Raw genomic sequence first — 14,510 nt, forward strand, 5'->3', positions numbered from 1 at the left:
ACCTCCCAAATCATTTACTTCATTCTTCACATTAAAATTTGCCAAAGCAAGGCAATCACATATGGCATTTGCTTTTAAATCACTGCTGCTTAACAAATAGCAATCGTAAAATTAGTCACAGAAGTTCACGAAGGGATCATTTCCAGGATAAAAAGATGAAACTTAAAGGCTACCCCTCCAAAAAAATTCTGTGCCAGAAATCTCTAAGTGAAAAGAGACCTAAACAGAATCATCATTTTCAACAGAATCATCATTAGCAATAATTAAAGTGCAGAGTTGTGTGAAAGCACGTGTACGAACTCTAATAAACTACCTTAGCTTATGAGCTTTGTAATTACTACAACTGTTTAGAAATCCTTTCTATGTGGCAACAAAAATAATGTGAAACTAAACTGGGCAATAATCACAACTATAAATGTGCTGGTAGTTTTACCAGGCAACAGCATGCTCACAAAAACAAAGCACAAATAAAATGTCAGATATAAAATATAGCCTAGTTAACAAGATGGCTAAGTTTAAAACTTTTCTAATCCCTTTAAAAATATCTTTTTAAGAATTTTAGATGAATTTTTATTTGAATTATTTCAAACATATACAAAAGAATAAGGACTATAATGAAAACCCACCATCCAGTTTTAGCATATCTAATATAACACAATGGCTTTAGGTACCTTTAAAAAAAAAATATATATATAGGCATATTAGACGCCCTCTGAAAACATCTTCCAGATTCTATTCCTTTCCCTCTTTCCCCAGCACCACCATAGAACTCAGTGCTCATCACTGTCAACACACTTTGATACATACTTATGTATCTATAAATACACATACTTGTGGAGTTTTAAAATTTATATAAATGGAGTCCTACAACATGCATCATTCTTCAACTTGCTGTTTGCATTCAATATGTTATTTTTAAAAACATATCCATGCTGGTGAGTATGCAGTTCTAACTCATATTTTCACTGCTCTATAATGTTAAATTATATGTAGATATGATTTAACCATTTGCTATAAATGGACATGTCTAAGGGGTAGTACTAATTTACACTTCGACCAGCAGAACAGAGTGGTTAGCACAACCCTACTTGGTACTATTGAATTGATATGAATTTGTGTATACAGAATAAATGTTAAGTACACACACACATTAAAAAAAAATGTGAGAAGTGAAATGTTAGCTCGTTCTTTTAATTCACATTTTCTGATTACCTGTAAATTTGGACATCTTTTCACATACTTATTTCATGTATTTCCTCTTATGGTATTGCTTAGTCATGTATTTTGTCCAATTTTGACTGGCCTTTCTTTCCACTCTTACAGAAAGGAACAGGAAGTTCTGATGTATTTTGGCTTCAAAGCATTTGTAAGCTACAGGAATTGAATATACCTTTTCCTGGTCTGTAGCTCGGCTTTTCCCCTTTGTGTATGGTACTTTTTATATAAGAAAGTGTTTTTGTTTAATTTGATGTAACCACATCTGTCAATCTTTCCTTTTATAGTTTTTCCTTATTATAGTTTTAAGAAATCCTTCCCACTCTGAAGTCAAAGATATTTTTTATATATCCTTCTGTAGCCTCTAAAGTTTGCTTATTACATTTACATCTCTCATCAACCTAGAATTAATCATTAAGTGTGAAGTGAGGTCAAGATCTACACTTCATTTTTTTCACATGAATAACCAATAATCTTAGCAACATTTATTGCAGACTCCATGATTAATCCATTGATTTGTAATGCTATATCTGAGCTTTCTATTCTGGTTTATTTCTCAACTGGTCTATTTCTCTGTATGTTCACTCTTACCACCCCATCTTAAACACCACAGCAAGAACCCCATCCCTCACATGCTCCACCCCCATTTTCAGGAACACTTTGGTTTTTCACAGACCTTTGTTCGTAAATAAAATTTAGCATCAGTTCCCAAAAAAGGTGGAGAGGGGAAAAAGTAAATGGAAATGCAGTGAATTTACAGATTAATGTGGACACTCGTAACACTGAGCCTCCCAATCCAAGATCATAATGGTATATTGCACCATTTATTCAGGTTTTACGTCCTTCAATTCTGTTCTGAAATTTTCTTCATTAAGATCTTACAAACCAGGGATGCCTGGGTGGCTTAGTCAGTTAAGTGGCTCCCTTCGGCTCAGGTCATGATCCCAGGGTCCTAGGATCAAGTCCCGCATCAGCTCCAGCTGTGAGCAAGGAGCCTGCTTCTCCCTTCTCCTGCTCTGCCGCTCCCTCTGCTTGTGCTGTCTCTCTGATAAATAAATAAATAAAATCTTTAAAAAAATCATTAAAAAAAAAATCTTACAAACCAGGGCACCTGGGTGGTTCAGTCAGTTCAGTCACTCTGCCTTTAACTCAGGTCATGATCCCAGGGCCCGGGGACTTAGCCCCACATCGGGCTCTCTGCTCAGCAGGGAGTCTGCTTCTCTCTCTCTCTAGCTCTCTCTCTCCTTCTGCCCCTACCCCTGCTCATGATGCACATACTGTCTCTCTCTCTCGCTAGTAAGTAAAATCTTTAAAAAAAAAAAAAAAAAGATCTTACAAACCTTTAACAGGCATATTCTTTTTTTTTTTTTTTAAAGATTTTTTTTTTTTTTTCATNTATTTATTCGACAGAGATAGAGACAGCCAGCGAGAGAGGGAACACAAGCAGGGGGAATGGGAGAGGAAGAAGCAGGCTCATAGCAGAGGAGCCTGATGTGGGGCTCGATCCCATAACGCCAGGATCACGCCCTGAGCCGAAGGCAAGCGCTTAACCGCTGTGCCACCCAGGCGCCCCAGGCATATTCTTAGTTACAACTCTTCTTGTTGCTACTGCTGGTAATGTAAAGAGGATCTTAATTTCTGTCACATCTCAAACCTGACTTTCTACTAGAAAGATGGATAGTTTTGGGGTTTTTTGAAGATTTTATTCATTTATTTGAGAGAGAGTGAGCAAGAGAGAAAGCACAAGCCAAGGGGAGAGGCACAGGAAGAAGCAGACTCCATGCTGAGCAGGGCGCCTGACGAGGGGCTCGATCTCAGGACCTCAGGATCATGACCCAAGCTGAAGGCATACACTTAACCAACAAAGCCACCCACACACCCCAAGAGATAGGTAGTTTTTATGTTGATTTTATATCCAGCAACTTAACAGCTTTGAGTTTGTAGATTCTCTTGATATTTCTAATAATCAAAACAACTGTATCCCTTTCTTCTCAATTTTTTTTACTCTATTGTTAAATAGAAGCCATGATTTTAAAAAGTTCAATCTAGTTCCTAATTCTAATGAGAAAGCTTCTGTAACCCCACAATGAAGCATGAAATTTACTATAGATTATTTGACAACCTTTAGCATGATGTAATACAGCATTACATTTGAAGTGATTTTCTTGTAGAAGCAAATAGTTGGGTCGTGTTTTTATTATCCTTTCTGAAAAACTTAACAGGTGTTTTAGACCATTTATATTTAATGTAATTATATATGTTAGGGTTCAAGTCTGCCATTTCACTTGTTTTCTATCCTGTTATTCATTAGTGTTTCTCCTTTTCTGCCTTCCTGTGGGCTACTTGAAAAGTTTTTACTATTATATTTAATTCATCTAGTTTCTTGAGTCTAGTTAGTTATTTAATGCTTGTTCTAGGGATTACAACTCACATGTTTAATTTATCACAGTCTACTAGAGTATCACCATTTTACTATTTCAAGTGAAACACAGAAATCTTACCAATGATTACATCACTTTGCTCTCCCCTCTTTATGGTATACAGCTGTTGTAAGTATCATCTCTACTTACAATGAGTACTTCAGAAATGTTTCAATTTTTGTTTTGAATGTCAAACATATATTTTAAAACTCAAGTCTCCTCAGATATTCACCCTTTCCATTGTATTTTCTTCATTCCTGATGTTTCAAGTTTTCTTCAGTTATCATTTTCCTTCTGTGTGAAGGACTTCCTATAGCAATTCTTTAAGAGCATGATGCTGGTAATAAACCTCTTAGTTTACTTGCATTTGAAAATGTCTTTATTTTAGTTTCATTCCTGAAGGGCATTTTTGTTGGATGTACAATTATGGGTTTACACTTTTTTCTTTCAGCATTTGAAAAATGTTATACCACTTCCTTCTGGCTTCATGATTTCTGATAAGACATCCATTGCCATTCAAATCACTATTACCCTATAGGTACTGTGTTGTTTCATCAAACTGCTTTCAAGATTATTTTAGGCGGGAAGGGTAAGGGAAGTCTTTAGTTCTCAGAAATCTGACTACTATGTTTCTAGATGCAGATTTCTTTAGGTCTATACTGTTTATTAGTATTGCTCAACTTCTTGATTTCTGTTGGTCTGTCTTTTGCCAAATTTGGGATGTTTTCAAACATTGGTTCTGCAAATATTTTTCAACCTCATACTCTTTCTCCTCTTCTTCTAGAACTCTAATGAAATGAATGTTAGACCTTTTGTATTTTCCCAAAGATCTCCAAGGGTCTTTTCATTTTTTAATTTTTAATTATATTTTTTGGTGCACATGCCCATTTCAATACTATACTTCTGATACATTTGCTCATAAATCATTAGGGAAAGCAAGTCATATGACTGAACTCAAGTAACAACAGAATATACCCCCACCCACAGTGGGAGGCCTCTACAAAGGTAAATAGCAAAGTGCGCTGATACAGGAATGGGTAAAGAATGGGTCCAATGATGCAATCTACCATAGTAGGTAATCTGGTCTTTTACGCTTTGATAGCTGTTATGATTGTCTCCCTATATCGAAGTTCTGCACATCCAGTAAAATTTGTCAACGTGTAAATTTATTTTTGTTTATCCTGGTCAGTATTTAAGGTATATTTTCCAGTTATAGACTCATGCCTTCCTTCAATTTTAGAAAATTCCTAGAAATTATATTTTTATATTATTTCCCTATCTTTCCTCCATTCCCCTCTTCTGGAATTCCTAGTTTATGAATATAGGAAACTTCCCACCCATCTTCCATTTCCCTTAACTATGCTTTAATATTTGTTATCTTCCTGCCCTTCTGTCTATAGTTTACACTACTGACTGCACTTTTTAATTGCAATGACTAGCTTTTTCATCTGAAATATTTCTATTTTATTTCTTATCATATTCACCTATTCGGATATCACTTGTTTTTATTTTTCACAATTCCTTGTTCTTTTTAAATGAGAGCTTTCATATAACTCCAGACATCTACAACATATTTGAAGTCTGTATTAAGTTATTAACAAAATTAACCTCAACTGGAGTATAATGTTCTGATTCTTGATTTTTTCATGTTTATTTTAGCATTGGGTTCTTCATGTGTTCTACTTGGAACTTTGAATACCAGACTCATTTTGAGTGGGAGATGTTTGTTTTGTTCTCTTTTCATTCATCCTTGTTTTTCCCTCCCAGTCCTTCCTCTAGCCTAGTTTTACAGTCCCCTTCACCTACACCCAATCTAGAGCCAGGTATGCATAAATGTGTGTACATATTTTGTCTCACTTAGCTGTCATAGGTACATGCTCCTTCTTTCCAGATTTATAGCAAACTCCCTGAGGATAAAGACCATGCTCTGTGCATTTGCATTCATGATAACACCTATACAGTGCTGACCACCGAAGACGTACACACAAAACAGTAGCTAAGTTTCTAATATCTGCACCAGGAGTTACAAAACCATCTGACAGAACTTATTTTGGATTTACTAAGCAGAGCTTCTAAAACATTTTGCCTTATTTCCTCATTCCCACTGTACCCAAATCAAACCTTCTGCCAACATTCAATTTAATTATAAGTTCAAGAAGCTGCCCATTCTGACTTTATCCTAAGTGGTAAATGGTGGCAGAAAATGAGATAATACCACAAAACTAATGACTCAACAATGATCACAATCAGCACCCATTTCCACTGTTGTGGAAGTACCCTGAAAGTTTTGATATGACTCAGTCCCTTGCCTTTCTTCTTTCTTTCACCTGGGACATCTCCACAAGTAGGTTTCTTAATGTTGAACCTGTACCTCTTCTGAGCAGGGAAAGTATAGGAGTTAATACAAAAACAAACAGAAATATTTAGCTATGAGTTAAGTATAGGTTCCAAATTGCTCCTTATATAAGGTCATCCCGGAAGCCTCTTCTTTTTGTCCTGACCTAGGACAAATCAGTCAAAAGAAGTCTTGTGTTTGATCTCCAAGCAATCAGAAACTACTATGAAGGAAGATGTGATACAACAAAAGATTCTTCTATAACTCAAACGGTGAGGTACTGATAGGAGCTATAATTAGAATTTGTCAAGTGGAACAAAAATTTAATATATGTTTAAATTATTTGATTATTATGTTAATTATTGTTCTTCTATAATCTAAATTATTTTCAGTGAACTAAACCTTCAGCAGATTTATCTTCTGGTATCTTTAAGTCAAAAATCAGATCTCATATTTGATAAGCCCAATAAAACCAATGTCACAGAGTTTTTAATATTGAATAGTTATATCCCCAAATATATATTCCTTTCCCAGCACACAGGTGTTACATATTTTGGCTCCCACTATCCATAAGATTTTTCTTTCCAATTTAATCACTAAATATCATTATGTTTATAAATGGCACCAGTTTTGAAAAATAATAGCTGATGTTTCTATAATTTCTTCCCAGTACATTAACGAATAAAAATATTGTTAATCTTATTACATACATCTTTTCTCCTAAAAGTTGATAATAGGCATATTAAACTTGGAATATTATTTCCCACTAAAAAGTTTTATTAAGAGACAATTAAACTAGGAAAATAAAGTTAGGCCATTTCATATCCAATTCTTTGTAAAAAAAAAAAAAAACCCAACCCCCCCACCCCAAAAAAAACTACAACAAACAAAACACCTCACAAACAAAAAAACCCAAATTGTTGTTAGAGTATCATTCAACTGCTATTCTCCGGTTTATAAAATATTATAGGATTCTGAGGGATTGGCACAACTTCAAAGTTTAAAAGGTAAGTATGGTTTTATCTGCAGAATCAGATTCCAAAAGTACTAATTAATGATGAAAATGAAAAAAATCCATGAATGTTTTACTGAATTGTATTTCATCATTTTAAAGAGTGATAATAGAAAACTTCCAACCATGAAATATGTGAGGAGCAATTTATGGCACTTTAAATATATTTTTATTTGGGTCTTTATTCATTCTTGGTATTACTTTATGGTTAATTTTAAATAAAAACAATGTGACAAGATGCCTGTGTGGCTCAGTCAGTTAAGCATCTTCCTTTGGCTCAGGTCATGATCCCAGGGTCCTAGGATCAAGCCCCACACTGGGCTTTCTGCCCAGCAGGGAGTCTGCTTCTCCCTTTCCCTCTGCCTGCCACTCCCCCCGCTTGTGCTCTCTGTCAAACAGATAAATAAAATCTTTAAAAAGAAAAAAAAAGCCAATGTGACAAAACTATGGAAATCAATAAAAAGATCAGCGGTTGTCAAAGGCTGGGGGAGGTAATGAGCAGAGGATTTTTAAGGCAGTGAAAACACTTTGCATGATATTATAATGATAAGACATGTCAGTATACTTTTGTCCAAACCCACAGAATCTACAACACCAAGAATGAACCCTAAGGTTCATGGACTTTGGGCGATTATGATCTGTCAATGCACGTTCATCCTTAGTAAAGAATATACCATTCTGGTGAGTGATGTTGATAATGGGGGAGGTTGTGCATGTGTAGGAACTAGGGATATATGAGAAATCTCTGTACCTTCCTCTCACTTTAATTGTAAACCTGTAACTGTTCTAAAAAAATTAAGTCTTAAAAAAAAAAAAAGAAAGCCCACAATGTGATAATATCTTCATAACTCTTTGCATGTGAGTTTTGTAATTAAAATATAAAGGTTATGATTAACACATTAATGTTATGTTGCAAACAGCATTACTTCCAAAAACAATCCTATTGTCTATATGTAAAATGCCTATATGTAAACTTTAATACAACTTCTCACTTTGAAAGTATTAAAAAATGGTTAAAAATAATTTTTTCTGCTAAGCTGGGCAAAAGAGAAAGTACGTGTATAAAAAACATGCTAAAATGCATGTAAAATACATAAATACAAATGCTCGTTTGAAGATTTGACGTGGCTTTTTTTTTTTTTTAAAGATTTTGTTTATTTATTTGACAGAGATAGAGACAGCCAGCGAGAGAGGGAACACAAGCAGGGGGAGTGGGAGAGGAAGAAGCAGGCTCACAGCAAAGGAGCCTGACGTGGGGCGATCCCACAACGCCGGGATCACGCCCTGAGCCGAAGGCAGACGCTTAACCGCTGTGCCACCCAGGCGCCCCTGACATGGCTTTTTTAACACAAGAAAATTCTGGGGCTGTACTTGATAGCTAAATTAACCAAAATAATTATTATTTCGTTTATCCTCACCACTTACCCCAGAACCCTGCATCAAGTCTGCATTATAGCAACCTATGTCGTTCTTTGATACCTTAACATATTAAAAGCTCTCAGACTTATAATGGAATTCTTATGTTACTAGCTCAAAACGGGTCACAAAGGTGTTGTTAAAAATCAAGTACTGGCTGTATATCTTATTCTACTAGTATTAAGTCTTATAATTTCATAAGTAATTAAAGGCCAGATAACATTCACATAGGAAGAAACCACAATTATTACTACTTTACTAGACAGTGTTTACCAACCTTCAAGTTAGTAACACCTAGTGATTTTTTTCTATATCCATGTATCTTTCTACTAACAGTACTTTCTTTAAGCTGACTTACTTTGGCAAAAAGACAAATTTCTTTAAAACTGAAGTTCAACACTTACAGATACGTCTGCTAACTATAGTCACTTTCTAAAACATCAAAATTTAATATCAATTCAAATTTAAACATTTGCTCAGATATCATTTAAAATTATCTCAATACTAGTAGTAACAAGCACATGACCACTTTGAAACCCACTGCCTTAAGATAAACTGAGCCCTGATGTACTTATCTGAAAAGACCTATCCCATGAGACCCCAGAAGATCTTATCAGCACATCCTGCTAATGACTGACACAATTACAACACATATTTAGATACGAGAATAAGCTGGCATGCCGAGTTGCTTTTTTCTCTTTAAAAAAAAAAATTAAATGTAAGACCAACCTCATGTAGGAAATTCAATATATGCAAGATGACTAGATATAAGATGGCCTTACTGGCACTGAAGGAAATTCTTATTTCTAGGAATGATGAAAAACTGATTTTAAGTTTAACCAAAAGAATTTTGAACAGAAATTATCAGTATTATACAGCAAAGATCACACACATCTTAGAAAAATTTAGCCGAAGGATTCTCAACGAATTCCTTAAAGTTTTGTTTTTTAAAAGTTGAATAAAGATTTTAAAGTAAATCTGCTGAAGCCATTTTCAGATATTATTTTATCTATTTTTTAAAATAGAAATTCAGTGCTAAGGTTTATTACCTTTGGCAATTCCCATTCCGAACGAGATCCATCTGCACTGTAGTAATATTGTCTACCTTGATCATCAACATGCTTGAGCCACTATAAAAACAAAACAGGTGTACAACAACAACAAAACACAAAAAACAAAAAAAGTGTTATTTTCTAAATTTAAATAAAAGGGAGTTTAAACTTATACAACCGGAGATATTAGATAGTTTATGAATTTTATTCTATTTCCTCAAGAATACTGTAAAAAATTTACAAACTTATACTAAAAATTTACAAACTTATTAGTATAAGTTTGTATTTTAAGTTTGGTAAGAGTAAGTAAACTCAATATTAAATGTGAATTTATTTCCTCTCTCTTTCTTCCAGTGTCAAGCTAGTTCCAATGTCAAGCACCACTTAACACAAGAAAATATAACATAAAGACACACAGATATACATATACACTAGACACATGGCCACACTCACTCTGAAAACAAGGTTGAGGAATGAACAAGAGAATAGTTTTTTTAATCTTCAAATATAAAACTACTGAACAATTTAAGCCAAACTTCATGAAACCCTTAGGAATTACCTCCTGCAGCCAATACATTTCTCACTCAATATCATTTAAATAATACTAATAAAAAAACTTCATACATATAATACAGGGACTATGAGGAGCAAAAGACTACTGCTAATTTAACATATGATCGTACTTGTGAAATACATGAAAACCAATGGGTCCTTATGTTCTAGTGTGAAGTAATTAAAGCAAGCACAACCAACCAGTTATCTTCTCTGATGATACCAGATGTTAATACATAAAATTTCAATACGTATTCCCAAACTAGTTAATTAATCATAAAGTACTAGATTCATGGTTTTTGTTTTAAATAACTTGATTATAAAGGAAAAAGTAGTATAGAAAGTGGAGGTGGTATATCATAGTGACACATGCTGAGAAAACTATTCCCAAAAAACCATTCTTCAAGAAAAATATAAAGAAATATGTTTATTGCAGAAGTCTAAACAGAATGACACTCAATAGGTCTACTCTTAAAAAGGTGTGTCTTAAATGGTTTGACACCACAAAAATCACTGTAATTATAAGCAATTTAAAACCATGAATCAGTAGTTATATAACGAGTTTTCATGTTGTCAACTGGCATAATTTCAGAATTAAAATAAAGAATATTTTCATGCGTTTTTTAAATACTACTACAACTTCAGTACACAACTATTTTATGAAAGGACTCTGCCCTAAAAAACTAGATGAGAAAAAAAGAATGTACCTTTTCATTAGTATAGTCACTGGTATATAAGGTATGCCCACGTTCATCCAACTCTTCTGACCAACCCCTTGGAGGAGAACCACACTGACTATCTGACTGGCTGTAACAAATGCTGTGGTAGTTTTCTTCTGATGAAAGAGGCTATAAATAGTCAGAAACATAAGGATTTTTCTTCTTTGAATATATATATATATATGCACCGGTTGCAAATCTAAACAATAAACTGTAATTAGCTATAAGCACTAAGATATCTTGACTATATCTGAAAATTTAATTTTCAAAACAAACTGTTAGTCTTTCAAATGGTACACTGTAAGTGGTAAGGTGGAATTAATAATAGTTATTTTATCACAATGATGTAACACTGGAAAAATTCGCCACAATAAAACTGAAAACAATGTTTTCAGACTGAGAGATAGAATGCTACCTTCTATTACCTAATCCTGCTTTTGAACTGAAATCAGGTTAAAAACTGACAGGAGTGTGTATGGGTATACACATCCATGTGTAAGCAAAATAGGGGATGAAGGTACTTCATCAGACTGAGTTTCCTGAAAATTCTCATGCCTGGCAAACAACAGTGCTCAATAAATATATCTTGATTTTTTTTTTTTAACGTGTGGAACTGGGATGGGGAGACACTAGTCTCGTAATACTGTATTTTATATTCTAATTTATTGATTTTATCTAATGTAGTTCCTCAATCAAATATTTATTAAAGATAGTTGGAAACTAAACTTCAAAACAAGAAAAAATACTGAAAAAATTCAAACATGATAGAGAGGTGAAAAAATTCAGTATGGAAATAACTTAGGTGTGCTTTACTTTTAAAAGCATGATAAAATCCAGACATACAAGAGAAGCAAAACTTAATTTCTGCTTTTTCAAACAAGAGGCACCATAATGTGAATGAGTAGCAATTTGCTTACTACACTTAAACTTCATTCATTCACCAATATTTATGAGATTAGCACTCTTGTAAATGACCCCTCCAGGATCACTTTTAGGTAAAATACTTTCTGCAATTAAATCTGACTCAGACTGTATTTTCTATCACCGTAATTTGGTCTAAAACACTAAACTGTGTAGATTCTCAATGTTGTGTAAGTAACTTAAAGACGTAAACATACTAATAGGAACTTGTTCACAAAAACTGACATAGACAACTTTACAGAAGCCCTGCATAAAGAGAGCTATATACCTTTTGTAACAATGTTAAAAATGGAAAACCTATTTCAAAAATCAGGACTTATTTTTAAATTGAGATCACTTAAAATATATGTTCATGTAGGCAAAGTACAATAAAATCTTTTAGAAACAGTAAAGAAAGATCTATAAATGGAATATTATTCAGCCATAAAAAAGAATTAAATTTTATCATTGCAACATAGATGGACCTTAAGGCCATTATGCTAAGTGAAATAAGTCAGAGAGAGAAAGACAAATACTATATGATCCCACTGATGTGGAATCCTCAAAACAAGCTCACAGATACAGAGAACAGACTTGTGGTTGCCAGAGGTGGGGGAGGAGGCAGGTTAAATGGATGAAGGGGGCAAAAAGGCACAAATTTCCAGTTATAAAATAAATAAGACATGGGGATGTAATGTACTGCATGGAAAGCACAATTAATAATACTGTATTGCATATGTGGAAGTTGCTAAGAGAGTGGATCATAAAACTTCTCACAAGACAAAAAAATTCTGTAAGTGGTGATGGATGTTAACTAGACTTATTGTGGTGATCATTTCACAATATACACAAATATTGAATCATTACATCATACACCTAAAACTAACATAATGTTGTATGTCAATTACACCTGAATAATAGTAAAACTAATTTAGGAAACAAAGTCACTAAATCAATTTTTTCATAAACGTGACTTTCTAGCTGACAAAATGCTCCTATAATTTTCCCAATTTTTTTGCAGTAAGAGGTTCCTTTCTTGCATGAAAAGAAACTTCTGATATCTCAACATGTTTTATTACTTTATAGAACCAGGAGAGCTTTTAAAATCTTGATATTTACTGCTAGAAAAGAGCTATTTAGTGGCACTTAAATAAAATTAAGATTATTTTTGGCAAGCATTCTCTAAATGTTAACTGTGCTGTACTCATAACTCCATTTAGCAGGGTACTTGGCTCAGTAACTGTGGGGTATATATTCTGCAGCAAATATAGCCTTATAGAGGGGGTTACAGAGATATTCCATTTACAGGAGAATGACAGGTAGGTACTGAAATGATTACCTGGACTAAAACAATTTAAAATATCACATAAATTTTTTAAGAATCATCAAGAAGCAAGAGGTTGCTTAAGAAATACTCACAGGTCAAAAGCTAAGTAGAATATAAAGACCAGCTTTCTCTTTGAAGGCATTCGCCAAACCCAAAACTAGAACATTAGTTGTCAAGGCCATGAAGTATTGGGGAACAGGAATCGAGACTACCAAAAGCAGGGAGTCTAACAGGATTCCCCCGACAATAAAGAACTAGCACCCCAAAGAATTATACCCTCAAAGTATCAGTAAGCTAGAAACAAGTCTTGTCCCTTTATTCCACACTGGAATCTTCCCAGATAAATGGGGGAAAATGGGAGAATTTCCAACCACAAACCAGGCTTCATGCAATCCAAATTACTACCACCTAGGTGGCCTATAAAAACTAAAGCTGAAAATTCATTTCAAATGTTCATAGGATACTAGCTTCCTGGCAGAAACAAAAGCAAATCCTTTTTGACAGAACAAGCTTTCAACTCCAGCACTGAAGACTTCCTATACATGAATTTCCAAGCACTATACATAATCTCATACTAAAACACACATTCGTGGACAAGAAACGAAACAAAACACCATGAGTAAGAGTCAGCAGAAAAGCAGCATAATCTAACTCTTAAAGATCTTATGTACTAGAATTATAAAATACAAAATAATACTAAAGAAAGATATGATAAATGAAATACATGATCCTTCACTGGATTTTTCATTGTACGAAAAAAAAACTATAAAGGATATTACTTGACAAGTGAGAAACACTGTAACTGTATATTAAATAACATACCAATATTAAACTTCTTGGGTATGATAAATAATTTTTCACCAATAACAACAGTTTTGCTGGAAAATGTCCTTATATTTAGAGACTAAGATATTATGTTGTCTTAATCCAAATGGTTCAGAAAAAAAATTACTAGAGGGTAGAAGGCAGAAGGAGGAAGAGAAAAAGCAAATGTGGCAAAATGTTAAAAAAGGTAAATCTACATGAAGGCTATCTAGTATGGGGCTGTTCACTATACTATTTTTTTAGGTTTACAACTTTTCAAAGTAATAAGATGGAGAAGCTCTTCCAAGTAAATAAAAACTAACATATTTTTAAAATTTAAGGATTGTTTTAATATCAAATGAAGATGAAAAACAGTGAACAGGAACTACATTAAAAATTGTTGAGAATGGGGGCGCCTGAGTGGCACAGTGGTTAAGCGTCTGCCTTCGGCTCAGGGCGTGATCCCGGCGTTATGGGATCGAGGTCCCACATCAGGCTCCTCCGCTGTGAGCCTGCTTCTTCCTCTCCCACTCCCCCTGCTTGTGTTCCCTCTCTCGCNGGATTGTTTTAATATCAAATGAAGATGAAAAACAGTGAACAGGAACTACATTAAAAATTGTTGAGAATGGGGGCGCCTGAGTGGCACAGTGGTTAAGCGTCTGCCTTCGGCTCAGGGCGTGATCCCGGCGTTATGGGATCGAGCCCCACATCAGGCTCCTCCGCTACAAGCCTGCTTCTTCTTCTCCCTCCCCCTGCTT

At 34.3% G+C, this 14,510-nt stretch overlaps 1 protein-coding gene across 7 annotated transcripts in view; it reads right to left on the minus strand.

Annotated features, from left to right (window-relative positions):
* Window positions 1-14,510, minus strand: part of ARHGAP12 (Rho GTPase activating protein 12) — a 114,255-nt gene that overhangs the window by 38,863 nt on the left and 60,882 nt on the right. For 5 of the 7 annotated variants that reach the window (XM_034644350.1, XM_034644349.1, XM_019800982.2 and 2 more), the window contains exons 6-7: window positions 10,710-10,850; window positions 9,448-9,528 (exon numbers count right to left, since the gene is read on the minus strand). In XM_034644350.1, coding sequence (XP_034500241.1) covers window positions 9,448-9,528; window positions 10,710-10,850 — 222 coding nt within the window. The remainder of the gene's footprint in view (window positions 1-9,447; window positions 9,529-10,709; window positions 10,851-14,510) is intronic. The other 2 variants (XM_034644351.1, XM_002920453.4) reach the window with 1 other exon arrangement.

This window comes from Ailuropoda melanoleuca, chromosome 15, assembly GCF_002007445.2.
Source record: "Ailuropoda melanoleuca isolate Jingjing chromosome 15, ASM200744v2, whole genome shotgun sequence".
Taxonomy (NCBI): Eukaryota; Metazoa; Chordata; class Mammalia; order Carnivora; family Ursidae; genus Ailuropoda; species Ailuropoda melanoleuca.